The sequence below is a fragment of the Leucopleurus acutus genome (assembly GCF_964270905.1).
Source record: "Leucopleurus acutus genome assembly, chromosome: 3".
Lineage (NCBI taxonomy): Eukaryota > Metazoa > Chordata > Mammalia > Artiodactyla > Delphinidae > Leucopleurus > Leucopleurus acutus.
Window position 1 is genome coordinate 19,094,577 of NC_139145.1, and position 27,290 is coordinate 19,121,866.

General features: G+C 46.5%; 1 protein-coding gene across 1 annotated transcript; it reads left to right on the plus strand.

Annotated features, from left to right (window-relative positions):
- The first annotated feature begins 1,824 nt into the window (after positions 1-1,824).
- PHYKPL (5-phosphohydroxy-L-lysine phospho-lyase) lies at positions 1,825-27,280 on the plus strand. The gene is made up of 13 exons (XM_082837164.1): positions 1,825-1,900; positions 2,963-3,081; positions 4,236-4,395; positions 7,628-7,702; positions 8,473-8,560; positions 8,638-8,754; positions 10,307-10,389; positions 10,644-10,869; positions 22,867-23,021; positions 23,428-23,517; positions 25,377-25,507; positions 26,525-26,602; positions 27,063-27,280. The coding sequence occupies exons 1-12, from the start codon at positions 1,842-1,844 to the stop codon at positions 26,572-26,574; spliced, it is 1,353 nt and encodes a 450-aa protein (XP_082693290.1). The 5' UTR covers positions 1,825-1,841; the 3' UTR covers positions 26,575-26,602; positions 27,063-27,280.
- The last annotated feature ends 10 nt before the right edge of the window (positions 27,281-27,290 follow it).

A 27,290-nucleotide genomic window follows, 5' to 3' on the forward strand; every position in this document is an offset into this window, starting at 1 on the left:
GCTAGGCCTGACTGCGGCCTTCTTACCCTCTACCCTAAAGCAGGAAAAGTTCTTGAGCCAACCTGACTTTTCTGAGCTGCCTGTGCCACAAGACAGGCTTGTGTTTGGGCTCAAGACAGGGCCAAAGATGGGCCCCACAGAGAGCTCTCAGACTCCCTCTTACACACACACACACACACACACACACACACACACACACACACACAAAAGCATGCACATTACATTAAAAGCTGGAACTGCAGGATGTACAGACACCTATTGGTCTCCCTACCAAAGAGGAGGAGCAGATCCACTGAGAAAACTAGTGACCTCCCACTCACATTTCACATGCAGGGAGCGGGGCTTGACCCTCAGAAAAAATGTGCAGGCCACAAGCAACCTCTCTTGGTTAATTTGGGAGGAATTTTTTTCATGAATCAAGGTTCAATTCAGCTTTACAATTAAAAGAAAGAAACTTCATTCAGTGTGCAATAAAGAAAAAGTTCTGGAGATGGATGGTGGTGATGGGTGCACGTGAGTGTACTTAATGCCACTGAACTTGTACACTTAAAAATGTTAAAATGGTAAATTTTATGTTATATATATGTTACCACAATAAAGAAACTCCAAATGTTCTTTAATAAATGCCTTAAGCGGGAATTCCCTGGCAATCCAGTGGTTAGGACTCAGTGCTTTCATTGCCAGGGCCCAGGTTCGATCCCTGGTTGGGGAACTAAGATCCCAAAAGCTTCGCAGCACAACCAAAAAAAAAAAAATTCCTTAAGCATTTTACAGTTGTATGGGGGAAAAGATGAAGAAATCAGCAATGAGGGGGTGAAGCAGAGGGCTGAGACTCATGAAGAAGTGACAGGAGCGACAACAGGAGCCTCCCTTTCCCCAGCCTGCCCAGGCCACCCAGCTCAGGCTGCAGTCTTACACCCTTGCTCTAGGGTTCACCGAGGCAGAAAGTCCCAGGAGGGGATATCTCTCTGCTATCCCGGGTTCCCATTCCCTTAGGAGCATTTTCCTCTCACTCCCTGGAATTAAGAGTCCAGCCTCTGCTGCACACTTGCTGTGTGTCTAAGAACAAGCCCTTTCCCTTTCTGAGCCTCCGTTTCCTGGCCATGTATAAGGCTCAGGAAGCCTCCTAACTCTCCTCCCACCTAAACACTGTAAGATTCTCTTACTGTTGCTATAGCTTGTGTTCACCCTGCCTGGATTCCAGCAGAAGTCCTGGAGGTCACGCCAGGACCTCCTCAGTCAGCTCCAGCAGTGGCCTTGTGCCCTCCTTCTGCCCTTCCTGCTGCTCCTTCACGGGGCTGGGAAGTCCAAGATCCTGCCCCTGGGCTTCGCCTACTTGAGGCCCCAGCTGTGCACCAGGCTGGGTGCCTGTCACACGTTCCCACTGAACGCTTACGGCTCATCCCATTTTATGCACGGGGAAGGCGACTTAGGGACTGAGCTCGAGGCCCATGCCGAGGCTCAGAGACCCCCCCTCGAGTGCTGAAGCAGCGGCGGGGTCACTTCCCGGGGAGGGAAACAGCAGCGGCCGGGAGGGCGAGGACCGTGGTGCGTTCCCAGGGCCGGGGCAGCACTAGGCGAGGCGAGCACAAACCCGGCTCCCGCGCGGCGTTGTCTAAGGAACTTCGCAGAGGTGGGGAGCCCGTCAGACTCTTTAGCCAACTTAATTAAGGAACAAACTCGAAACGGCCCACCTGGGGGCGGGGCCGCGGGGCAAACGGTAGCTCCGAGTCGCGGTCTGCCATGGGCGGGGCTTGGGCGGGGCTTGGGCGGAGCCGGGACCACCCCACCCCCACCCCCGACCTCCGCGCAGTGTCTCAGAGCGAGTGCTGGCGGGCGCCATGGCCACTGATCCGCGCGGGAAGGCCGCGACTCTGGCCCTGAGAAGGCGGCTACTCAGGTACCGAGATGGCGACGCGGTGGGGGGGGCCGCGCACAAGGCACGCACGTCCGGCGCGAGCCTACAGGCCCCAGCCCCCGCGGCCTCGCACGACCTATCCCTGTTCCGGCGCCTCTGGCCCCTGAGACCCCGCCGCGCGCAGCCTGTCTCGGCTGTCTTATCCCGCGCCTCCCCCGCAGCGTCTTATCCACCCCCGCAGCCGGGCTCCTGGGAGGACCTCGCCCAGTGGTGGCCCGCCCTCCGGACCTGGGCCCGGCTCGAGAGTGACCCAGGAAGGGGCTGAAAGTCCAGACGAAGGGTGGGGTGGGGTGTCGGCTCACAGGCAGCCTTAGAGAAAGTCTACCCTTGACCTGTGTCTGAGGGGCTGTCGGTGGGACGTGGGGCATGAGGCAGCCTTGGGCTAGAGCTTGGGGCTGGCCCCCACCAGGGCAGCAGGCTTGGAGGGCAAGGACTTGTTTAGGGCCGAGAGCCAGCCACCAAATGGTGGTGCCCTCTTCACTCATCCCAGCAAAGAGACACTGCCTTAGGGAGCCCGTGTGGGTCTGGAGCAGCCACCCTTCCCGGGACCCGAGCGACTCAATGGGCACATGTGGGAATGAATGAAGCCACATAGCCTTAAAATAACTTAAGAAACAATTTGTTTTTGTTTTTTGCGGTACGCGGGCCTCTCACTGTTGTGGCCTCTCCCGTTGCGGAGCACAGGCTCCGGACGCACAGGCTCAGCGGCCATGGCTCACGGGCCCAGCCGCTCCGCGGCATGTGGGATCTTCCCAGACCGGGACACGAACCCGTGTCCCCTGCATCGGCAAGCGGACTCTCAACCACTGCGCCACCAGGGAAGCCCAAGAAACAGTTTGTTTTAGCAACTTCTTACCCCATCCTTTTCTCCTTTCCAGCCACCTGTGGAGTGGGGGAGGGAGTGGAGGCAGGGACGCAACAACTTGCCCTTCAAGCTTTTGTCCTTTCCAGAAACTGGGAAAGGGTAGGGGGAGGCCTGTGATGGGTGGATTTCTCCCTTCCGGTCTTCAGACATGGCTGTCCATTCGCTGTCTGTCCCCACAGCAATTCCTGCAGACTCTTTTTTCCTGAGGATCCTATTAAGATTGTCCGGGGCCAAGGGCAATACATGTATGATGAACAGGGGGCGGAATACATCGATTGCATCAACAATGTGGCTCACGGTCAGTATCATACCTCAAGATGGGGCAGGAAAGCATGCCAACACTGTGAACCTGGTCCAAGGGTGAACCTGAGGTTCAGAGAGGTACAGAGAACTCAGGTTCTGCTTAGCCAGCATCCATGTGCAGAGGAGACCCGGTCTTTCTGGGGTAGCTGTAGAAGTTTCCAAGCAGTAGCTCTGCTAAATCAGCAGGAGTCAGAGACCTAAATCTAAGGGTCCACTTCCACTTGGGACTGATAGTGAGCTCAGAGAACAGCAGTCGGCCCAGCCATGGCCAGCAACCCAACAGGACCCTGGCCGAGCCCTGGCAGTCATGGCAAGGCTTCAGCCCATGTGATCATCTCAGGTCCTGGATAAGGAAACTGAAGTAGGAATTTAGTTATCCATTTGAGGCCACCAGAGCTGGTGGAAGGAAAGGGAGTTCCAGACTGCCTGGGTTCATATCCCTGTCCTCCACTTGCTATCTTTGTGGCAAGTTTAAGTCTCTGTGCCTCAGTTTGCTCATCTGCAAAATGAACATGATAATACTTGGTATGCACCTCCAGATGTTTTGGGGGATTAAGTGGGTTAATTCATGTAACTTGCTTTGAGTGTGCCTGGCACTTGGTGAGCACCCAATCATCTTCATTCTCTTATCATAATCCTTGGCCATTGGCCATCATTACTTCCAGCCCCCCTGCCTGGTGAAGTCAAGCCACTGACGACACCCCTACCCCTTGTCCATCCCCCATATCCCACACCCCTGTCTTTGTTGAGCAGAAGGCCTCAAGAAGCTTCCTAAAGAGTATAGGTTTTTATAAGTATATGTATAACTGATTCACTTTGTTATAAAGCAGAAACTAACACACCATTGTAAAGCAATTATACCCAATAAAGATGTTAAAAAAAAACAAAAAAGAGCATAGGTTTTCGAGATCAGGTTTCTGCCAGAGAACTTTGCCTTCTGCCAGAATCTCAGGGACTCCTTTCTAGGTCTCCCTTTCCAGACTGGCACCTCTGTCTCACCCCCTCTGTCTTCAGACTCCCGTCTTTCCTCTGTACCTCTGCCTCTATAACTGCATCTCCTTTAGTTGGGTTCACAGATTGGGGCTGGGAGAGGCCCGGAGGGATTGGCTGAGTGGGGCCGGCTGTGTGATGGAGGTGGCCCTCTTGCAGTTGGGCACTGCCACCCTCTCGTGGTCCAAGCAGCACATGAACAGAACCAGGTGCTCAACACCAACAGCCGGTACCTGCACGACAACATCGTGGATTACGCACAGAGGCTGTCCGAGACCCTACCGGAGAAGCTCTGTGTATTTTATTTCCTGAATTCTGGGTAAGTGCACTGTGGCCAGCCCCCAGCAAAAGGATGAGACAACGATGGAGAGATTTGCTCACATGGGCATAGCATTGTGTAGCCGACGGAGTGTGGGGAGAGGCAGCCCTCAGTGGGCCAGGCACCCACGCTTCCTAGCTGCAGGCCCCACTGCTTCTCTGTCAGATCCACTTTCCTGTTCTCTTTGTAAGGAGTGCCATTACCTCTCTTCTAAGATCATTGTTGGGGCTTACCAAGGTAATATGTTCCTTTATTTCTGCTTTATGCATACACAGGCACAGTGCTGGGAGCTACAGCCAAAATCCCTGCTCTGTAAGGAACAGAAACATCAAAGATGCTTCAAAGAAATACAAAATTACAAAGAGGAATCATTGTCTGGAGGAAAACTACAGAGAATAATGAGGCATAGAAGCAGTGGGGTGACCTGGCCTGCTCTGAGAGGGTCGGGGAAGGCGTCCCTGAAGAAGTGATGTTAGGCTAAGAGCTGACTAGGGGATAGCTAGATGAGGAGGAAGGTAGGGTGCTGCCCGCTCCATTGGAAGTGTTCTTGTCAAGGTCACCACATGGAACAGCCTGTACAGAGGTCCTATGGCAGGAAGAATATTTGCACCCCAGCGCACTTGAGCTGAAAGGCAGCCAGTGAGGGAGGGCAGAGGGTGGGAGCCTGGGGACACTGGGGAGGGAGGCAGGGCCCATCACCCAGGGCTTTATTGGTCAAGTGAGGAATCTGTGTATCCCAAGAGCATTGGGAAGCCATCAGAGGGTTTTAATCAGGTAAGTGATGTCATCAGGACTGGAGGAAAGCAAGAATGGACACCATTAGGCACCAGTTTAGTGACCAGTGATAGGTTATGCTACACTGGGAGTAGCAGTGGAGGCAGAAATGGCAGATGATGGCGTGTACACAGAACCAGCCCAGTGTGCCTGGGAGAGAAAAGTACAGAGAATTATGAGGCATAGAAACAGTGGGGGGACCTGGTCTCTTTGCTGCCCTTGTCTTCCTGTTTCTCAGTAATATTGACAGTTACCACTCTCTCTGGTCTTGCTTCCAGAACATTTCACGCTTCTTGTTTTCTGCCAGCTTCTGGCCACTCCCCCTGTCTCCTATGCCAATTCTTCCTACTCTATTCCTCAGGGCCGGTCCTCTCTGAGCCCTCTGCCTTCCTTACCTCATCCATTCCCATGTATTACATATCATCCACATGCTGGTGACTCCCAACTTTGTATCTTTTTAAAATTTATTTATTTATTTGGCTGTGCCAGGAATTCGTTGCAGCACGCGGGATCTTCATTGCGGCGTGCAGGATCTTTAGTTGCGACATGTGAGATCTAGTTCCTTGACCAGAGATCGAACCCGGGCCCCCTGCATTGGGAGTGTGGAGTCTTAACCACTGGACCACCAGGGAAGTCCCCCAAATTTGTATCTTAAACCCAGATGTTTCCCATGTGTTCCAGCCTCAAGGTTCTAACTGCCCACTTGACTTTGGAACAGGTCTAACATCACCTGTCCAAAAGACATCAGGGGTTGATCATCAGGTTTCCTTGGTGGCACAGTGGTTAAGAATCCGCCTGCCAGTGCAGGGGACACGGCTTCTATCCCTGGTCTGGGAAGATCCCACATGCCGCAGAGCAACTAAGCCCATGAGCCACAACTACTGAGCCTGTGCTCTAGAGCCCACGAGCCACAAATACTGAGCCCGCATGCTGCAACTACTGAAGCCCGCATGCCTAGAGCCCATGCTCCACAACAAGAGAAGCCACCGCAATGAGAAGCCCATGCATCACAACAGAGTAGACCCCGCTTGCTGCAACTAGAGAAAGCCCGTGCGCAGCAACGAAGACCCAATGCAGCTAAAAATAAATAAATAAATTTATTTTTTAAAAAAAAGAAAGAGTTGTCTTCGCTAACACCTGGTGTGGGACCATGGCACTGGCTCTCCCTGACATTCTCAGGCACCTACCCCAGACTTTCCCAAGAAGACCGGCCCTCCCTCACCCTATCTGTCCTGGCAAATGGCAGCACCGTCTGCGCCTCTGCTCAAGGTAGAAACGCACCCTCCTCCCAGTCCTGCATCAGGCTTGCCTTGTCTGTCTCCAGGTTGTCTCCTAACTCCATTCACCTCTCTCTGTCTGCGTGGTCACCACCTGCTCTCACCTTCATGTCCTCCTAGGTCTCCTCACTTGCACTTTAATTCCCTTCTACTCCATTATATACACAGAGAGGCTTCCTCCTCATATGGGAGCTGAATCATGTCCCTTCTCTGATTAAAACTTTTCAGTAGCTTCACATGGCACTGAGAAGAAAATCCAGGCTCCTTCTGCAGCCCTGCCTATCTCCCCACTTCCTCTCTCATGCTGCCCCTGGCCTCCCTTGTCTTCTTGTGGTTCCCTGAGCAATTTTCCTTCACAAGGTCTTTGTGTGTGCTGCTCACTCTGCCTAGAAACTTCACCCTCAGGACTCTACAGGTGTGGCCTTCGTCTGTTCTGGCTGCCGTAACAAAATACCGTAGACATGGTGGCTTAAACAGAAATTTATTGTCCCACAGTTCTGGAAGTCAGAATCCAAGATCAAGTTGCTGGCAGATTTGGTTTCGTTGAGTCCTCTCTCCTTGGTTGCAGGTGGCCACCTTCTCACTGTCTTCACATGGCCTTTCTTCGGAGCATGCACACCCCCGGGTGTCTCTCTGTGTGTCCAAATATCTTCTTACAAAGAGACCAGTTGTATTGGATTAAGGCCACCCAGATGGCCTCATTTTAACTTAATCACCTCTTTAAAGGCCCTGTCTCTAAATACAATCACATTCTGAGATACTGGGAGTTAGGGTTTCAACACATGAATTTGGGGAGACACGATTCATCCCATAACACCCCTTATCTAAGGTAGGGCCCCACCTGGTTCTCTCGGTACCCTGTGTCCATTGTAGCACTTACCAAATGATCATTCTGTCTTTGTTTTTTGGCTTTCGTGACGCATAGTAGAATGTAAGTTCCAGGAGGGCCAGAGCCTGCCTGTTTTACTTAACTATTTTCGCCCCCAGCTCCTAGCACATTGAAGGCATTTGATAAATGTTTACTGAATGAATAAGTGAATGACTAATGAATGGTGTCCTAAGAATCTTCATGCTGCTGGAAGGGCTCTTCCTTCCCTCCAGGTTTCTCTGTAGAAAGCAGTTATCCTGGAGGGAAAGCCCTTGGATAGCTGTCCAAGCAGTATCCACTTTTTCTGTCATAGGTCAGAAGCCAACGACCTGGCCCTGAGGCTGGCGCGCCAATACACAGGACACTGGGACGTGGTGGTATTAGATCAGTAAGTGCCATTTCCAGAAGCGTGGGCCTGCTGCTTATTGGGGATCAGTGAGGCTCTGATTTTGGGTGCCTTGGGCAGGAAAGATGAGGGGCCTGGGCCTGGAGAGGATCATGAGGACCTGGCCACAGAGACACCCCACACACACACACCAGGCGGCTCTTTCCCCCGGGTGTCTCTTCTGTGGTGGCAGCTTCTGGGGAGCAGAGAATGCTTTATAAGGTGGTGAGAGTTGGTCCCACATATTAGGTATTAAAACTGTTGTAGGGACGTCCCTGGTGGGCCAGTGGTTAGGACTCTGCACTGCCAATGCAGGGGGCGCGGGTTTGATCCCTGGTCGGGGAACTAAGATCCCACATGCCGTGTGGCACGGCCAAAAGATAAAAAAAATAAAATTAAAAAATGTTCCAACAGTAGCTCCCATTGTACTGAGTATCTGCTGTGCACAAGACCCAGGCCCAGGGTTAGAGCATTATCACATTTAAGGTTCATTACAACCATGAAGGAGAAACACCACCACCCCCAACTTTACAGAGGAGGGAACTGAGCCCAAAGATTTTAACGATTAGCCACCGTTACATAGCTAGTAAGTGGCCTTGGAGGAAGGCTTGCTGACTCCAAGGCCTGTGCTCGTTCCTGGCCCTAGGACTCAGGCTGTGTCTGAAAGGTTGGTCTTCCCTGAGTGTTTCCTGAGGTGAATAGACAGTTGTCAGGGCCAGGCCAGGGAGTACATGCCACCTGGGTCTGAGCCCACTCTCCCTTCTCCTTCCCAGTGCTTATCATGGTCACCTGAGCTCCCTGATCGACATCAGCCCCTACAAGTTCCGGGACCTGGATGGCCAGAAGGAGTGGGTCCACGTGGTATGCACTGCTCAAGTGGGCAACAGGCCGGTGCTTGCGCCTCAGCCTGGATGACATGGTGCTGTCACTCCCCACAGGCACCTCTCCCAGACACCTACCGGGGCCCCTACCGGGAGGACCACCCCAATCCAGCTGTGGCCTATGCCAGCGAGGTGAAACGTGTGGTCAGCAGCGCACAGGAGAAGGGCAGGAAGGTAACCACATCCACGCAGGTCTGGTCCAGCAAACAGCAAATGTTGCCAGCCCTGGACTGGATCTTGGGAACCCTGAGAGAAATTGGAACCAGGGCCTGCCCTTTGGGAGTCTAGTAGAGGGATTAAGTGCTCAGCAGAGAGTTTAGGTAGAGATATGTCCTGGGCGTTACTGGACTCCAGGGGCCCATGCTGGGCTGGGGTGTGTGTGATGGTGGGTCCGTGGAGGGGGTGCTGCCTGATTTTAGTAATACAAGGTGAGTAGGAGTTAGCCATTCAAGGCGGGGTCGGGGTAGACAAGGAAAGGCATCCTCAACAGAGCGGCGGCCTGTGCAGGAACCATGTGAGTATGGGGCCAGGCTGAGCCGGCAGGAGATGAACCTAGAGAAGCAGGCAGGACCATAGGCCCGTGGACTGCAAGTGCCCCTTTAGCTGAGGGGCTAGAGGCCATGGGAGACCTTTATAGAGTTTTATAGAGTTTTAAGAGAAGGTAATAGGACCAGGGGATGCAGTTGAATGGGGCCAGTCTGAGGGCAGGTGACATGAGGAGGCCCTGTTGGCCCGAGTGAGCAATGGGGAGACCCACCCAGGGCAGCATAGTAGAGATGGATTGTGGGGCAGAGACAGGAGAGATATGTCATACCCTGGAAGAGCAGCAGCCACGGCAGCAGTAGAGGGGAGGCAGCTGGTGATTGGTATTAGGGCTCTCTAGAAGGCTTTGCTGAAGGAGTGACAGCTGAACACAGGATATATAGCAAAGACAGGCCAGAAAGGTTGGCAGAGCCAGATCCAGGAAGCCTGGCCCATGCATTTCCGATGCTCTGCACCTACTTATATAAAACCAAAAAAGAGATTCCTGTGGTGGCAGCATGGGTGGGTGACCAGTTTCCCACCCCGTCAGTCCTTCCTTCATCCCAGCAGTAGCCTCTGAAGCAGCTCCAAGGCAGAACACAGTTTGGAAGTCATTGCTATAAGCAAAAGGGTCAGTGAAGGGTTTTAAACAGGACAGTGATGAGCTCAGTGTCTACATTGAGGCATCACCCTGGTGGCCAGTGGAGGATGGATTGGAAGATGTGTCCAGTTAGAAGGCAGGAGGCCAAGGCAGAAACTGGCAGGTCTGCCAGGAGGCAGGAGTATCCAGCGGGGAGGGGAAGGAGTGGGTGCGACAATGTTACAGGGATAGAGTCAGAGGCTGTGCTGACTGATAGATGAAGAAGGAGGCTGGATCAAGGATGGGGCCAGATTTCTGTCCTAGTTGGGAGGGATGGGACTCACCATATGGGAGAAGGGAAGGAACAGGCTTATGGGGGAGAAGTCTGGATTTCATCTGGAGCATGCTAAGTACAGGGGGTCTGAAGGCATCCAGGTGGTAAGAATTGGTTCAAGGCCTGAAAAAGCTATGTCATAGACCCTCAGGTGTGATGTGGAGCCCAAAGTGGGGGCACAGTGCGGACAGTAACTCATCATGTTTGGAGCCAGCACTGAGCCAGCATCAGCGGACGCGCTCAGCTTGCAGCTCAGCCCCTCCGCAGTGCCATTCCCTTCTCCTCCACAGATTGCAGCGTTCTTTGCTGAGTCTCTGCCCAGTGTGGGAGGGCAGATCATTCCTCCTGCTGGCTACTTCCCAGAAGTGGCAGGGTGAGTAGGTGGGAGAGGCTGCCCCAGGGTGGGGTTTGCCAGCCTTTGTTCCAAATTCCAACCTCAGCCTGGCAATTCCTGCCAGAATTGTCAGACAAAGCCCCTGAAGAAATAGTGGCTTCAAGAAGGCCAGCTATCTGCATAAGGTCCCCACCTTACTGTTGGCAAAGCCAGGATTCAGAGTCCCAAGACCCAGCTCCTGGTCTCCTCCCTCTCACCACAGTCCCCCATCAGCCGTGTGTCCTCTGCCACAGGCACATCCGCAGGGCCGGAGGGGTCTTTGTTGCAGACGAGATTCAAGTGGGCTTTGGCCGAGTAGGCAAGCACTTCTGGGCCTTCCAGCTGCAGGGGGAAGACTTTGTCCCCGACATTGTCACCATGGGCAAGTCTATTGGCAATGGCCACCCTGTAGCCTGTGTGGCCACAACACATGCTGTGGCGAGGGCATTTGAAGCCACCGGCGTCGAGTACTTCAACACGGTGAGTGAAGGCTCCAGGGCCAGGAAGCACCATGGTGGCTTCTGTACAAACAAGGCCACTACTACTCACTAATTTTTTTGTAAATATAGTTGTTTTATCGTAAATATTACAGTAAATATAAATAGATATAACCCATATAAACAAAAGCTCGTTGGCTTCCTCACAAGTTTTTGAGAGTGTAAGGGAATTCTAAGACCGAAAGTTTGAGAACCACTGCATTATCATTCAATTCTAGTTTTTTCAAATCTTTTTGTTAACTTCTGACTTACTGCCACTTATTCTGTAAAATGTGTTGAGGTGACCTGGTACGTGATTGTTCTACATGTCCTACATGTTCTACATGTCCTTGTTCTACATGTCCGTGGGTTCTCTAAATGTTGTTTGCCAGACTCCCTGAATGTCTTAGGTCACACTTGTTAATTGTGTTGTTTGAATCTTCTGTATTCTTACTGGATTTATTTTTTTCCTACTTAACCTATTAATAATTAAGAACTGTGTGTTTAAATCTCACACTATGATGAAAAATGATCAATTTTTTTCTTGTAATACTGTTAATTTTTGCTTCATATATTGTGAGGCTGTTAAGTAATATATATACTACTTAATAATATTAAGTAGTATATATATATACTTTAGAGTTTTTTTGGCCACGCTGCTTGGCTTACAGGATCTTAGTTCCCCGACCAGGGATTGAATCTGTGCCCTCGGCAATGAAAGCATGGAGTCCTAACCACTGGACTGCCAGGGAATTCCCAGTATATATGGGGTTTTTTTCTGTATGTTCATTGGGAATTGAATCTTTTTCTTGATTGAGGTATAATTGACATATAACATCATATTGATTTCAGGTGTACAACGTAATGATTCAGTACTTGTGTGTGTGTGTATGTGTATATGTGTGTGTGTGTGTGTGTATATGTGTGTATGTGTATATATATATATATATATATATATATGGTGATCACCACGATAATTCTAGTTAACATCCATCACCATACATGGTTACAATTTTTTTTTTCTTATGATGAGAACTTTTAAGATCTGTTCGCAGCTTTCAAGCATACAATACAGTATTATTAACTACAGTCACTATGCGTCCCTGGGACTTAATTATTTTATACCTGAAAGTTTGTACCTTTTGATCCCCTTCACCCATTTTGCCCACCCCTACCTCTGGCAATCACCAATCTGTTCTCTGTATCTAAAAGTTCAGGGTTTTTGGGGTGTTTGGTTTTTGGTTTTCTTAGATTCCACATATAAGTGGAATCATATGGTATTTGTCTTCTCTGTCAGATTTATTTCACTTAGCATAATGCCCTCAAGTTATGAAAGCATCTTGTTGCAAATGGCAAGATTTCCTTCTTTTTTAGGGCTGAATTTTATATATATACATTCCATTCATCAATCAACAGACACATATCTTGGCTATTGTAAATAATTCTGCCATGACTGTAGGGGTGCAGATAGCTCTTTAAGATAGTATTTTCAGTTCCTTCAGATAAATATCCAAAGTGGAATTGCTGGATCACATGGTAGTTCTATTTTTAGTTTTCTGAGTAACTTCCACACTGTTTTCCATAGTGGCTGCACCAATGTACATTCCCACCAACAATGCACAAGGATTCCTTTTTCTCCACAACCTTGCCAGCACTTGTTATTTCTGGTCTTTTTGATAATAGCCATTCTAACAGGTGTGAGGTGACATCTCATTGTGGTTTTGATTTGCATTGCCCTGATGATTAGTGGTGTTGAGCACCTTTTCGTATACCTGTTAGCCATCTGTATGTCGTCTTTGGAAAAATGTCTATTCAGATTTCTACCCAATTTTTAAAATTTTATTTATTTAATTTATTTATTTTTGGCTGTGTTGGGTCTTCGTTGCTGTGTGCCGGCTTTCTCTAGTTGCGGCGAGTGGGGCTTCAGTAGCTGTGGCACGTGGGTTCAGTACTTGTGGCTTGTGAGCTCTAGAGCACAGGCTCAGTAGTTGTGGCGCACGGGCTTAGTTGCTCCGTGGCATGTGGGATTTTCCTGGACCAGGGCTTGAACCCGTGTCCCCTGCATTGGCAGGCAGATTCTTAACCACTGCGCCACCAGGGAAGCCCCTCTACCCAATTTTTAATTGTATTGCTTTGTTTTTTGCTACTGAGTTACATGAATTCTTTATATATTTTGGATATTAGCTCCTTATCAGATACATGATTTGCAAATATTTTCTCCCAGTCAGTTGATTGCCTTTTCATTTTGTTGATGATTTGCTGTGCAAAGCTTTTTAGTTTTATGTAGTCCCACTTGTTTATTTTTGCTTTTGTTACCTTTGCTTTCAGTGTCAAATCCAAAAAATCATTGCCAAGACCAATGTCAAGGAGCTTACCGCCTATGTTTTCTTTAGGAGTTTTATGATTTCATGTCTTACATTCAAATCTTCAGTCCATTTTGAGTTAATTTTTTGTGTATGGTGTAAAATAGTGGTCCAGTTTCATTCTTTTGCATGTGGCTGTGCAGTTTCTCAAGAATTGAGTCTTTTATTATATGGAGTAATAGTTTCCATTCCTAATAAGGTTTTTGGTCTTAAAGTTTATTTTATCTGATATTATAAAGCTAAGTCAGCTTTCTTTTGACTATCAATTACCCAATGTATTATTTTCCACCCTTCTATTTTCAACCTTGTGTACTCATGCTTTAGGTGTATTTCTTTTAACCAGCATATATCTAGAATTTGGGTTTTTGACCAAATCTGTTAATATTTGACTTCAAAGTAATGACTTTCAATTTAACGTAACTATTGATGTATTTAGGCCTGTTGCTAGCATCTTAATTTATAATTTCAGCTTACCATACTTTTCTGTGTCTTTTAATCCTTCCTATTTTATTTAAGTATCTGTATTACAAGTATTTCATCCCAAATTCCTTTCACTGGAAGCCTTTATGTTGCAAACCTTCTGAGGTCTTCTGTGCCTAAGGGTATTTGTGTCAGGCCCTCATATTTAACTATTTTAGCTAAAAATAGAATCTAGGTCCTAGTTACTATAAAAGTATATTCCAGGGACTTCCCTGGCTGTCCAGTGGTTAAGACTCCACGCTTCCAATGCAGGGGGCACAGGTTCAATCCCTGGTCAGGGAACTAAGATTCTGCATGCCATGCAGCAGGCCTAAATAAATTAAGTCAGTGGTGATGGATTCATTTTTTTTAAAAAGTGTATTCCATTGTCACCTTGCATGCAGTGTTGCTGTTGAAAACGCTGAAATCACTGATTCTTTTTTAGTTGAGATATAATTCACGTATTATAAAATTTACTCTTTCAAATACAAATTCAATGGTTTTTAATTCAAGTACAATTCAGTCTTTTATAGTATACTCACCAAGTTGTTCAGCCATTATTACTGTCTTAATTTTCATTGTTGTACATTTTCATCACCCCAAAAAGCAACTCCATACCCATTAGCAATCACTCCCCATTGCCTTTTCTCTACAAGTACTGGCAATCACTAACCTTCTTTCTGTCTCCATGGATTTGCCTGTTCTTGACATTTCACATAAATGCAGTCACACAATATGTGACCTTTTGTGTCTGGCTTCTATCACGTAGCATAATGTTTTCAAGGTTCATCCATGTTATAGCATGAATCAGTCTTTCATTCCTTTTTATGAATGATTAATGTTCCATTGTATGAGTATACTGTGTTTCATTTATCCATTCTTCAGTTGATGTTTGGTTGTTTCCCCTCCTTGGTTATTATGAATAATGCTGCAGTTGACCATTCAGTGTAGATGTTTTTGTATGGAATGTGTTTTCAGTTCTTTTGAGCGTATACCTTACCTATGAGTGGAATTGCTGGGTCATATGGCAACTCTTAAGTTTAACTTTTTGAGGAATGACAAAGTTTTTCCAAGCAGCTATACCACTTTACATGCAACGTATGAGGGTTCCAATTTCTCCATATCCTCTCCAGCATTTATTTTCTCTCTTTTATTATAGCCATCCTAGTGAGTGTGAAGTGATATCTCATTATGATTTGCATTTGCCTGATAGCTAGAGGTGCTGAGGTATATATACACATAGCTAGAGGTGCTGAGGTATATATACACATACACACACATATGTATGTGTATGTATATATATATATATATATATATCCCATTATATGTGACATATATATTCCAAAGAATATATCCTTTGCAAATTTTTTAATTGGGTTACCTGTCTGTTTTTGCTGCGTTGTAAGCATTCTTTTTTTTTTTTTTTTTTGCGGTACGCGGGCCTCCCACTGCCGTGGCCTCTCCCATTGCAGAGCACAGGCTCCGGAGGCGCAGGTCCAGCGGCCCTGGCTCACGGGCCCAGCCGCTCCGCGGCATGTAGGATCTTCCCAGACCAGGGCACGAACGCGTGTCTCCTGCATCGGCAGGCAGAACACTCAACCACTGCGCCACCATGGAAGCCCTGTAAGCGTTCTTTATGTATCCTAAATACTAGATTCTTACCAAATACATAATTTGTAAGTATTTTCTCCCATTATTTGAGGTGTCTTTTCACTTTTTCGGTAGTATCCTTTGAAGCACAGAAGTTTTTAATTTTGATGAAGTCCAGTTTATTTTTTCTTTGGTTGCTTGTACTTTGGAGTCATAGCTAACAAACCATTGCCTAATCAACGGTCAGAAAGATTTACACCTCTGTTTTCTTCCTAGAATTTTATAGTTTTTATTGTTATATTTAGGTATTGGATCCATTTTGAGCTAGTTTTTAAATATGGTATGAGGTGGGGTTACTTAACTTTGCATATAGATATCCAGTTGTCCCAACACCTTTTGCTGAAAAGACTGTTCTTTATTATATCTTATCCCATTGAATGGTCTTGGCACCCTTGTCAAGAATCAATCAACCAGGACTTCCCTGGTGGTGCAGTGGTTAAGAATCCGCCTGCCAATGCAGGGGACATGGGTTCAAGCCCTGGTCCAGGAAGATCCCACATGCCACAGAGCAACTAAGCCCATGCGCCACAACTACTGAGCCTGCACTCTAGAGTCCACGAGCCACAACTACTGAAGCCCGTGTGCCACAACTACTGAAGCCCGCGCACCGCAACAAAGAGTAGACCCCGCTCTCAGCAACTAGAGAAAATCCGTGTGCAGCAGCGAAGACCCAATGCAGCCAAAAATTAAATAAATGAATTAAAAAAAAATCAATCAACCATAAATGCATGTGTTTTTTTTTTTTTTTTTTGGCTGCATTGGGTCTTAGTTGCAGCACACGGGATCTTTGTTGTGGCATGCAGGATCTTTCGTTGCAGCACACAGCCTCAGTAGTTGTGGTGCGCATTTTCTAGATCTAGCACGTGGGCTTAGTTGCCCCATGGCATGTGAAATCTTAGTTCCAGTTCCCCAATCAGGGATTGAACCTGCGTCCCCTGCATTGGAAGGTGCATTGGATCCTTTAACCACTGGACCACCAGAGAAGTCCCAAATGTATGGATTTAATGGTTTATTTGTAAACTTCCAGTTCTGTCCCACTGATCAAAAATCTATCCTCCTGCCAGTTGCACACAGTCTAGACTACTATACTTTGTAGTATGTTTTGAAATCAGGAACTGTTAATCCCCCAGTCTTTGTTCTTCTTTTTGAAGATTGTTGTGGCTATTCTGGGTCCCTTGCATTTCAATATGAATTTTCATAATCAGCTTGTCAATTTCTACCAAAAAAGCAGCTTGGAGTCTGATAAGAGATTGCATTGAATCTGTAGATCAATTTGGAGAGTATTGCCATCTTAACAGTACTAAGTCTTCTAATCCATAAACATGAGATATCTGTCCATTTATGGAGGTCTTTGTTTTTCAATCATGTTCATAATTTTCATTGTAAAAGTCTTTTTCTTTCTTTTTTTTTTTTTTTGGCCACACCACTGGACCTCCAGGGAAGTCCCTGTAAAAGTCTTGAACTACTTTTGTTAAATTTACTCCTAAGTATTATATTCTTTTTCATGCTTTTATAAATTGAATCGTTTTTTTCATTTCACTTTAAGATTCTTCATTGCTGGTGTATAGAAATACAGTTGATTTTTGGATATTGATCTTGTATCATGCAGCCTTACTGAATGCATTTATTAGCTCTAATAGTTTTTTATAGATTCTGTAGAATTTTCTGTGTATCAAATTATGTCATCTGTGAATAGAAATGGTTTTCTTGTTCCTTTCCATTCTGAATGCCTTTTATTTCTTTTTCTTGCCTAACTGCCCTAGAACCTCCAGTACAATATTGACTACAAATGGCAAGAGTAGACATCTTATCTTCTTCCTAATCTTAGGGGAAAACATTCAGTCTTTCACTGTTAAGTATAATATCAGCTGTGAGTTTTTCATAGAAGCCTTTTATCAGGTTGAAGAAGTTCCCCTTTTTTCCTAATTTTTGAGAGCTTTTATAATGAAGGCTGTTGGGTCTTATCAAATGCTTTTTCTTCGTTTATTGTAAGGATCATGTGATTTTTTTTGTCCTTAATCCTATTAATATGGTTTATTACATTATTTGATTTTCACATGTCAAACCAACTTTACATTGCTGAGATAAATCCCATGTGATCATGGTGTATAATCCTTTTTATATGTTGCTAGATTAAGTTTGCTATTTTAATTTTTGAGGATTTTTACATCTATGTTCTTAAGAGATATTGATCTATAGTTTTCTTGGGATATCGTTGTCTGGTTTTAGTATCAGGGTAATACTGGCCTCAAAGAATGATCCAGGGGCTTCCCTGGTGGCGCAGTGGTTGAGAGTCTGCCTGCCGATGCAGGGGACACAGGTTCGTGCCCCGGTCCGGGAAGATCCCACATGCCGTGGAGCGGCTAGGCCCGTGAGCCATGGCCGCTGGGCCTGCATGTCCAGAGCCTGTGCTCTGCAACGGGAGAGGCCACAACAGTGAGAGGCCCGCGTACTGCAAAAAAAAATGATCCAGGAAGTGTTCATGCCTCTTCTATTTTCTGGAAGACTTTCTGAAAGATTGGTAATAATTCTTTCAACATTTTGGTAGAATTCACCAGTGAAGCCATCTGGTTCTAGGCTTTGCTTTGTGAGGATTTTTTTTATTATTAGTTCATTCTTTTTACTTGCCACAGGTCTATTCAGATTTTCTATTTTTTCTCGAATCAGTGTCAGTATTTTTTATCTTTCTAGGAATTTGTTCATTTCATCTAAGTTATCTAGCTTGTTGACAGACAGTTGTTCACATTATTCCCTTATACTTCTTTTTACTTGTATAAGATTGGCAGTGATATGTCCTTTTTCATTCCTGATCTTAGTAATTTGACTCTTCTTTTTATCTTGGTCAGTCTGGCTAACGTTTGTCAATTTTGTTGATTTTCTCAGACAATCAACTTTTGGTTTTGTTGATTTTTTTCTATTGTTTTTCTATATTTCTATTTATTTCCACTGTAGTCTTTATGATTTCCTTTATTTTTGCTTTAGATTTAGTTTGCTCTTCTTTTTTATACTTTCTTAAGGTGGAAATATTCATTTGAGATTTTTTTTTAACAGAAGTATTTACAGACATGAAGTTTTCTGTAAGCATTACTTTTACCACATCCCATGAGTTTAGGTATGTTGTGCTTTCTTTTTCATTTATCTCTAAATATTTTTTAATCTCCCTGTGACTTCTTTGACCCATTGTTTGTTTAAGCATGTTATTTAATTTTCACTTTTTTTTTAGTTTTTCAGTGTTCTGTTATTTATTTCTAGCTTCGTTCCACTGTGGTGAGAAAGATACTTTCTATGATTTCAGACTTTTAAAATATATTAACACTTGTTTTATAGCCTAATATATTGATATATAGTCTATCCTGTAGAATGTTCCATGTGCACTTGAGAAGAGTATTTATACTGCGTTTTTGAAGTGGAGTGTTCTGTATATAGCTATTAGATCTAGTTGGTTTATAGTGTTGCTCAAGCCTTCTACTTCCTGGTTGGCCTAGTTGTTTATTATTGAAAATGAGAGATTGAACTCTCCAACTGTTCTTATTGAATTCTGTAGTTCTCCTTTCAGTTAATTTTTTGCTTTACTTATTTGGGGGCTCTGTTGTTAAGTACATATGTATTTGTAGTGGTTATATCATTTTGATAGATTGACTCTTTTATCATTATGTTTTCCTGTGTTGCTAATAGCAATTTTAATCTTGCAAGTCTTTTATGTCTGATATTACTACAGCCACACCAGCTCTCTTGGTTACTGTTTGCATGGCATACCTTCACTCTCTTGCTTTCAACCTACTTGTGTCTTTACCAGTGCTCTTTATTTCTTCATGTGGATTTGATTTACGTCTGATGTCGTTTCATTTCAGCCTGAAGAAATACTGTTAGTATTTCATGTAAAGTAGATCTGCTGCTGACAAATTTTTTCAGTTTTTTCATTATCTAGAACTACCTTAGTTTCTCCTCTTTTTCTTTTCTTTCTTTCTCCTTCTTTCTTTCTTTCTTTTCTTTCCTTTCTTTTTTATTCTGCACCATGCATCTTGTGGGATGTTGGATTTTAGTTCCCCAACTAGGGATTGAACCCGGGCCCTTGGCACAGAATCCTAACCACTGGACCACCAGGGAATTCCTGTCTCCTTTATCTTTGAAGGATACTTTTACTTTATAGAGAATTATGGACTGACAGTATTTTTCTTTCATCACTTTGAATAGGTCATCCCACTGCCTTCTGGCCTTTAGGGTTTCTGATGAGGAATCAGCTATTAATCTTGTTGAGAATCTCTTGTACATGATGAGTTGCTTCTCTCTTGCTAATTTCAATATTCTCTCTTTGTCCTTTTTTTTTTTTTTGAGTTATAATTGACAGACAACATCATATTAGTTGCAGGTGTACAATATAATGAGTCAATATTTGTATGTATTGCAAAATGATAACCACAATAAGTTTACTTGACATCCATCACCATAAAGTTACAGTTTTTTTTCTTGTGATGAGAACTTTTAAGGTCTACTCTCTTAATAACTTTCAAATATACAATACAGTATTGCTTGTTTGTTCTGGCAGCGCTGTGCAGCACATGGGATCTTAGTTCCCCGACCAGGGATCAAACTCAAGCCCCCTGCAGTGGAAGCACAGAGTTTAACTATTGGACCACCAGGGAAGTCCCCAGTATTATTAACTATAGTCACCATGCTGTACCTTACATCCCTGTGACTTATTTACAACTGGAATTTTTTTACCTTTGACGACCTTCACCCATTTACCCACCCTCTTGTTCTTGTCTTTTAGTACCTTGGCTATGTTTTGTCTAGGTATGAAACTTGTTTATTCTACTTGGAGTTCATTGAGCTTCTTGGATGTTTAGATTGTTGTTGGGGTGTTTTTTTAGTCAAATTTAGTAAGTTTTTGACCATTGTTTCTTCAGATATTCTTTCTGCCCCTTCCTCTCCTTCTGGAATTCTTATTTGCATATGTTGGTATGCTTGTGTCCCACAGGTCTCTGAGGCTCTGTTCATTTTTTTTATTCTTTTTTCTTTCCGATTTTCAGACTGGACAGTCTCAATCAACGTATCTTCAAGTTTGCTGATTCTTTCATCTGCCTGATTAAATCTGCTGTTGAGCCTCTTAATTTTTCATTTCAGCTACAGTGCTTTTCAACTCCAGACTTTCTATTTAGTTCTTTTTTATAATTTCTATTTCTTTATTGATCTTCCAAATTTGGCAAGACGCCATTTTCATGCTTAGCTTTTAATTCTTTAGATATGGTTTCCTTTAGTGTTTAAGCATATTTATAATATCTGATTTAAAGTCTTTGTCTAAAAAAAAGAAAAAGTCTTTGTCTAATAAGGCCATCATCTGGGCTTCCTCCATAACAGTTTCTGTTGATTGTATCCACACCCCCCACCACCACCACCCCATATATGGGCCATGCTTTCTTCTTTCTTTTCATGATTCATAATTTTCTGTTGAGAACTAGACATTTTTAAATAATATAATGTGGCAACATTGGAAATCATTTTCCCTCCTCATGGTTTGTTGTTGATGCTTTTTGTTGTTGTTTGTATATTGCCTTTTCTGAACTAGTTCAGAACAGATAACTATGTTATCTATTATGCTAGTTCAGCATCTTGGCCAGGCCACAATTCTAAACCAAAGATGCTATGGGTAGAACACACGACCTCTTAACGAGTTCACAGTTGATAATAATATGCAATAAATAGCCTCAATCCATCCCCTGTGTCCATCCCACACATAATTTGCTTTGGACATATCAGAAAGCTGCCTCACAGCAAATCACCTAGGAAGCTTTTTATGATCACAAGTACGAGGTTCTGCAAGCAAATTTTCAAGATGGTCTACAGGATACCACTGCATACCCATTAGAATGGCTGCAATTAAAAACTGCAACAGGGCTTCCCTGGTGGCGCAGTAGTCGAGAGTCCGCCTGCCGATGCAGGGGACACGGGTTCGTGCCCCGGTCCGGGAAGATTCCACATGCCGCAGAGCAGCTGGGCCCGTGAGCCATGGCCGCTGAGCCTGTGCTCCGCAACGGGAGAGGCCACAACAGTGAGAGGCCCACATACCACAAAAAAAAAAAAAAAAAATGCAACAATTCCAAATGTTTTTGAGGATGTGGAGCTACTGGGATTTCATAGACTAATGGTGGGAATGTAATATGGTACAACTTTGGAAAACAGTTTCACTTTTTTATATAGTTAAATATATATTTATCAAGCCGTCCAGCAGTTCCACTCCTAGGTATTTACCCAAGAGAAATGAGAACGTATGTTAACAAAAAGACTTGTTATAAATGTTTATAACAGTTTTATTCGTAAATAGCCCAAAATCAAAATAAGCCCCATGGTCTATCAACAGGAATTTGGATAAACAAATTGTAGTGTGTCCATATAATGGAATACTATGCAGCCACAAAATGAACAAACGACCAATACACACAACATTATAGATGAATTTTAAAAACATGTTGAGCAGAAGCCAGGCACAAAAGGTTACATATTTTGTGATTCCATTCACATGACATTCCAGAAAAGGCAGAACTATAGTGACAGAGTCAGTGGTTGCCTGGGCCAGTAGTGGATGGGAGCACAAGGAACTTTGGGGAATGCTGGAAATGTTTTGTATTTTCATGGTAGTGGAGGTTCCACAGGTAGATAAATTTGTCAAGTCACACTGAACTACATACATTTTAAATATATGCAGTTTATTGTATGTAAACTATACCTCAATAAAGTTTTGTGGTTTTTTTAAGATATAGTTTAAAAAAAAAAAAGATGGTCTGCAGGAGACCCCTTCCTTCTGACTTTCTGCAATGCAGGTCCTCAGACACCTGCAGGGCCAGGTGGAGGGAGTGAGTCAAAGCACTCAGGGTGCCTGAAGGGGACAGGTAGTGCCAATGTAGCCAGATAGGCTAGGTTTGTTTTAAGTCAAACATATTTTTGTGTTAAGTCTCTTCTTAAGACATTAGCACCTAATTCAAAACTTTTAATTATGCTACACAAGCCAAACACAATGAATCCTCAGGCCGCATTTGGCTCACAGGCAGCTTGTGGTCTGTGCCCTAAAATCTGCCTTGGGCTCAGCCAGCAGAGCTGTGAGCTGGAACCACAGAGTGACTTTTCCTGGGTGTGGCTCTGGCATGCTGCTCTTGACCCTCCTTGAAAGAGGTGGTGGGCAGTGCAATGCAGTGGGTCTGGGTCCAGTCCATGAGATGGGGCCCTGAAGCCTTTTGACAAAAAACAGCTGTGTGGGAATGCCTAGTACATCCTCTCCTCTGATTTTTGCATGTTCTTGGGGATCCTATTACTTGGCCTGGATTACAGTCACATTAGCACCTGGAAAGATGGGACAACCCATGGGGGACTCAGAAGAACCCCATTTACTGCCCAGCATGCTGAGCCCTGAGGGGTTCAGGCCTGTGCTCATCACTGCCTTTGCACTGTGTGTGGCAGTTCTGCTGCTCTTCACAGTCCCTGAGGCATGGCCCACTCTGCTGAGCATCTGACATGCTCTTTGTCGCCTGGCTCAGTTTGGGGGCAGCCCAGTGTCCTGCGCTGTTGGGCTGGCCGTCCTGGATGTCTTGGAAAAGGAGCAGCTGCAGGCTCATGCTGCCTCTGTGGGCAGCCTCCTGATGGAGCTCCTTGGACAGCAGAAAGCCAAACATCCCATCCTTGGGGACATCAGGTGAGGCTCAGGGTAGCAGTCACCACCTCCCAGGGGCCTGGTGTGGTTCCTTCATTCACTTCATCACCACCTGGGATGGTGGGAACTTTTATCTCCACTCTGCAGAGGAACTGAAGCACCTACAGGTGCTACTGCCCAAGATGGCACCTCTGGAGGGAGGAGGGGGGTGAAGCCAGGATCAAACTTTCCTCTAGCCACATTGAGGGCCCCTCACCATCACAGTTACTTCCTGGAACTGTTTTAGCACCCTCCAAGGGTTCCTACAGCTCTCAGCCTCCCCAGGAGGCAGAGGTGCAAGCCCTGGTGGGCTTTCTGACAGGGGCTTGGCTGAGGCCCAGGCAGAGGGTGAGAGCAAGGACCATGGTCCCTCAGGCCTGGCCTCCTGAGATGTCACCTTCTGCTCCAGGGGCGTTGGGCTCTTCATTGGTGTGGATCTGATCAAAGATGAGGCCACAAGGATGCCAGCAACCGAAGAGGCTGACTATGTGGTGTCCAGGTATTTTTTCTTGAAACAACTTGTTTCTACGGCCCTGACTGGGAAAGAGCTCCCCTCTTGCCTCTCCCAGGCACGCTGGGCCCACACAGGGTTGACTGAAGGAGGTGGCTTTTAGCCTCTGGGTTAGAGGGCTGCCAATCTGTGCACCCCTTTGACTGGGCTCTGCGGACAGAGAAAGCGGCCCCATCAGCTCTGTACCCAGTGCCTGGCAGCAAAGGCTTCAGATGGGTGTGGTCCGTTCCCAGCCTGAGCAGACACTTATGCCAAAAATGCCAAAGCTGCAGAAGCTCTCAGACCCAGGCAGCCCCAACGCTGCATTTCATAGCCCCAGGCTGCCCGAGGGAAGCAGCTTCTCCAGAGCCATACCTGAGGCTGTGGCAGAACCAGACTCTCCATTCCTAGAGGGTTTTCAAATAGGACTCCTGTTCCTTGTCTGGGTGGGGAGTGTCTGGATGACTCAGCATCTCAGGACTCGGGAGCCCTCGCTCCCAGTTCTGGTTCCCATGTTCTTTCACTTGAACCCCAGGCAGGACCCAAGCCGCAGGACCCTTTCCCTTCTTGTTTCGTTACTTCCTTTTTATTTCCATTCCTCACTCCTACCTCCTTCCCCCACCTTGGAAAACCCATCTAGTGTTTGATGCGTGTCCTTATTCAAGTTGTGAAATGTGTGTCATTCTGTTTCGAATTCACGTAAACAGTATTGATGTAAAAATCGTTCTCCCCACACGTTTTTTGAAGCTGACCCCTCCTGCGTGGCTGCCCAGCCCCTGCCTTCTCTGTGCTGGTTGGGCACATCCACCAGCTCACCCACCCTTTCCCCCAGGGAGCCTCAAGACTCAGAAATTCAGGATGGTCTGTGGGAAGGAGAGAGTCAGATCCTCAGCCAAGCCTGACCTCCTCCACCTTACAACCACCCCTGTGGTTTCTCCAGTTCAGTGAAGAAACAGGAACCAGGTGGAACGGTGTTTCAGTGGCAGTCACCCTGCTAAAGGCAGAGCTGGATTTAAAGTCCAGAACCTGATCTTTCTAGCACAGATGCTGTCAGTGCCAGGAAGACTGGGATGCGAGAAAGGAGCCAGAGGCAGGCTGAGGACACCCTGCTCCTGACAAGACTTACATAAAAGGAATAAATAAAAAAGAATGAGAGTGGGGGGTCAGAGAGAGTGTAAATACAGTCACATCAGACCCCTTCTCTCAGAGGCCAAAATACCTTCCTAGGTTAAAAGTGTAAATGTGGAATATTAAAAACAATTATTAGATACCAATGATGATGTTAAATAACTTCCAAAAAGAACTGGAAATTAAAACTGGATAGTCCTGTCTGGGGTTACAACATAACCTGGGGGCAGAGTAGAGAAAGGGTTGGCAGGGAAGTTAGAAGCTAGGTGAGGGCTCCATGGGTTCACTGTACTACTCTCTTTGTGAATGTTGGACACTTTCCATGTAAAAAGTAAACCATACAATGTCACATAAACCATGTTAAAATGAAAAATGCAAGGACTCTTGCTGTCCGCATTGTAGCCCCGTGGCCAATCTTGGCTTCAACTGGGGCTCCAGGGAGGGATGAAGCAAGACCCCTGCTTGGGGGTGGGGGGGGGGGTGCAGGCAGCAGGCTCAGGGCCAGATGTAGGGCACCCCAGACAGGGGCCTCTGATGCTGGGCCATAAAGTTGGGCAGGAGTTTGGCAGGGGGTGGCCAGTGCTGTATCCTGGTGGGAACTGGCCTATGGAAGGTTCTGAGGGCAGTGTGGCTGGAGTCGCGCCCACGAGGCCAAAGCCAGGCTGAGGAAGGTCTGAAAGGCCCATGTGAAGTGCCCTTGGCTGGTGGGCAGCAGGCCCTGCTGTGTCCTATCCTTGCAGGCTGAAAGAAAACTACATTTTGTTGAGCACCGACGGCCCCGGAAGGAATGTCCTGAAGTTCAAGCCCCCGATGTGTTTCAGCTTGGACAACGCACGACACGTGGTAGCAAAGCTGGATGCCATCCTGACAGGTGAGCCTGGAGACCCAAGGGGCAGCTGATAACTGTGTCTCTACAACCCAGCCTGGAGCTAGGACCTCCCAGCATGCCCAGGGACAGGGGTGCAACAGCTGAGCCAGGTGTCCTCTGAACAGTGCAGGGAGTAGGGAGCTGAAGTGAAGGCCTCCCCTATTCCTGCCTGTGTCCCCCAAAATCTGAGCCCTGGGTAGATAGGAAATGAGCCACCACCCATCCTGCCTGGGCAGGCACCAGTGTGGCATGCAGGACAAGGGAAGCAGGGCTGGGCTTTTAAGCCCAACTATTGAAACTAGTGGGAGGTTCCATTGTGTCCTTAAAGCCTCCCTGAGATGTAGGTGGCAGTAGCTTTGCTTTCTTCAGCTGCTAAGTGGCTGAAATGAGATTTGCACCCTGGACTGATTCAACACAAAATGAAATCCCTCTGCACATTCCTTATCATTTAGGAAAGTCAAACTCTCCTCTAAATCCACTTACAAGGAAATCTATAATTACCAAATTGGACACATCGATGCATTGAGGCGATGTTGCATGTACAGAGCTCAGTGGGGGACCCCAAAATAGGCAAAATGCTATCTTCCTGATAGAGATCAGAGCAGCCCAGCTACAACCACCCCCACCCCACCCCCAGGCTATTTCACTGTGGTCACAAGGTCTCTAGAGCTGAGGTCAGTCCCTACTAGACACAACTGGAGGTGGTACGGAACCTGCTGGGGGAAGGGAATGTATTTTCGGGAAGCCTGCGGAGGAAAAGCTGACTGGGCACAGAATTGGCTTGGAGTTACTGTATAGAAGGGACTTCAGTTGAGCCTGGAAGCCTCAGAAAATCTGAGGGCTGGTTTTGTCCTCTTGGGAAATTGTTGCTGACCCTGTGGTGGCCTGTACACATGGGTAAAGGGTGGGACATGGGCTTGGACAGGCCAGTGGGCCCAGTCTCCACACTGCCATCCAAGAAGCCTGGACACTGAAGGCAGAAGTCTTTAGCAGAGGAGAAAGGTTGACCATCTTTTTCAGACATGGAAGAGAAAGTGAGAAGTTGCGAGACACTGAGGCTCCAGCCCTGAGGCAGCTCTGCTGAGGGGTGTCCTCTAGGTAAGTGGCCTTACTTCTTGTTCCTAGAGAACCAGAACTGGGTTCCTTACCACCTATTTAGTAGCTCCTTCAACATTCTTGTTCCAAGTGATGTCCCCTTCCCACAGGTTAGTTTTAATACTGGGAGGCTCTGGCTGCCTTGGGCTCTCCCCATCCCCCATCTCTGAAAAATCTCCAAAGTACTTAAGTTTGCATTTGATGGCTGAGCAAAGAATATAGCTATTTCCTCCCTTCTCCAGCGGGTTCCTCTACGGGAGAGCTTCTGGCAGGCTTTATCCACCTGCAGCCCCCAGCCAAGTGCTGTGTCTTACAACTAGCTATCTTAGGCCTCAGCCACTAGACTTGGGGTGCTCCAATCAGGCCAACAGATAGGCCCTGCCACAGGGGGCCATTACAACCAGGAGGGGCACCATCTTGCCCAGATCCAGCTGGCCCTTTGTGTGTCTGCTCTTATCTTTAGGTTCACACTGTCTTTGCTGGGAGAGAGAATCCCATTTCCAATGGCAAGTCAAGACAGGTGTTCCAAGGTGCTCCAGACTCGAACTGCCCTGGGGACACTGGGGCAGTGTCCCCACTGAGGGTGGTAACCCTCACTGTACTGTTTTCACCCCCCTGAACAGCTGCCCCAAATATCTGAGCCACTCCACTTTCTTTAAAGGGGCACAAGTCCTAGGCAGGGCCAAGTCAT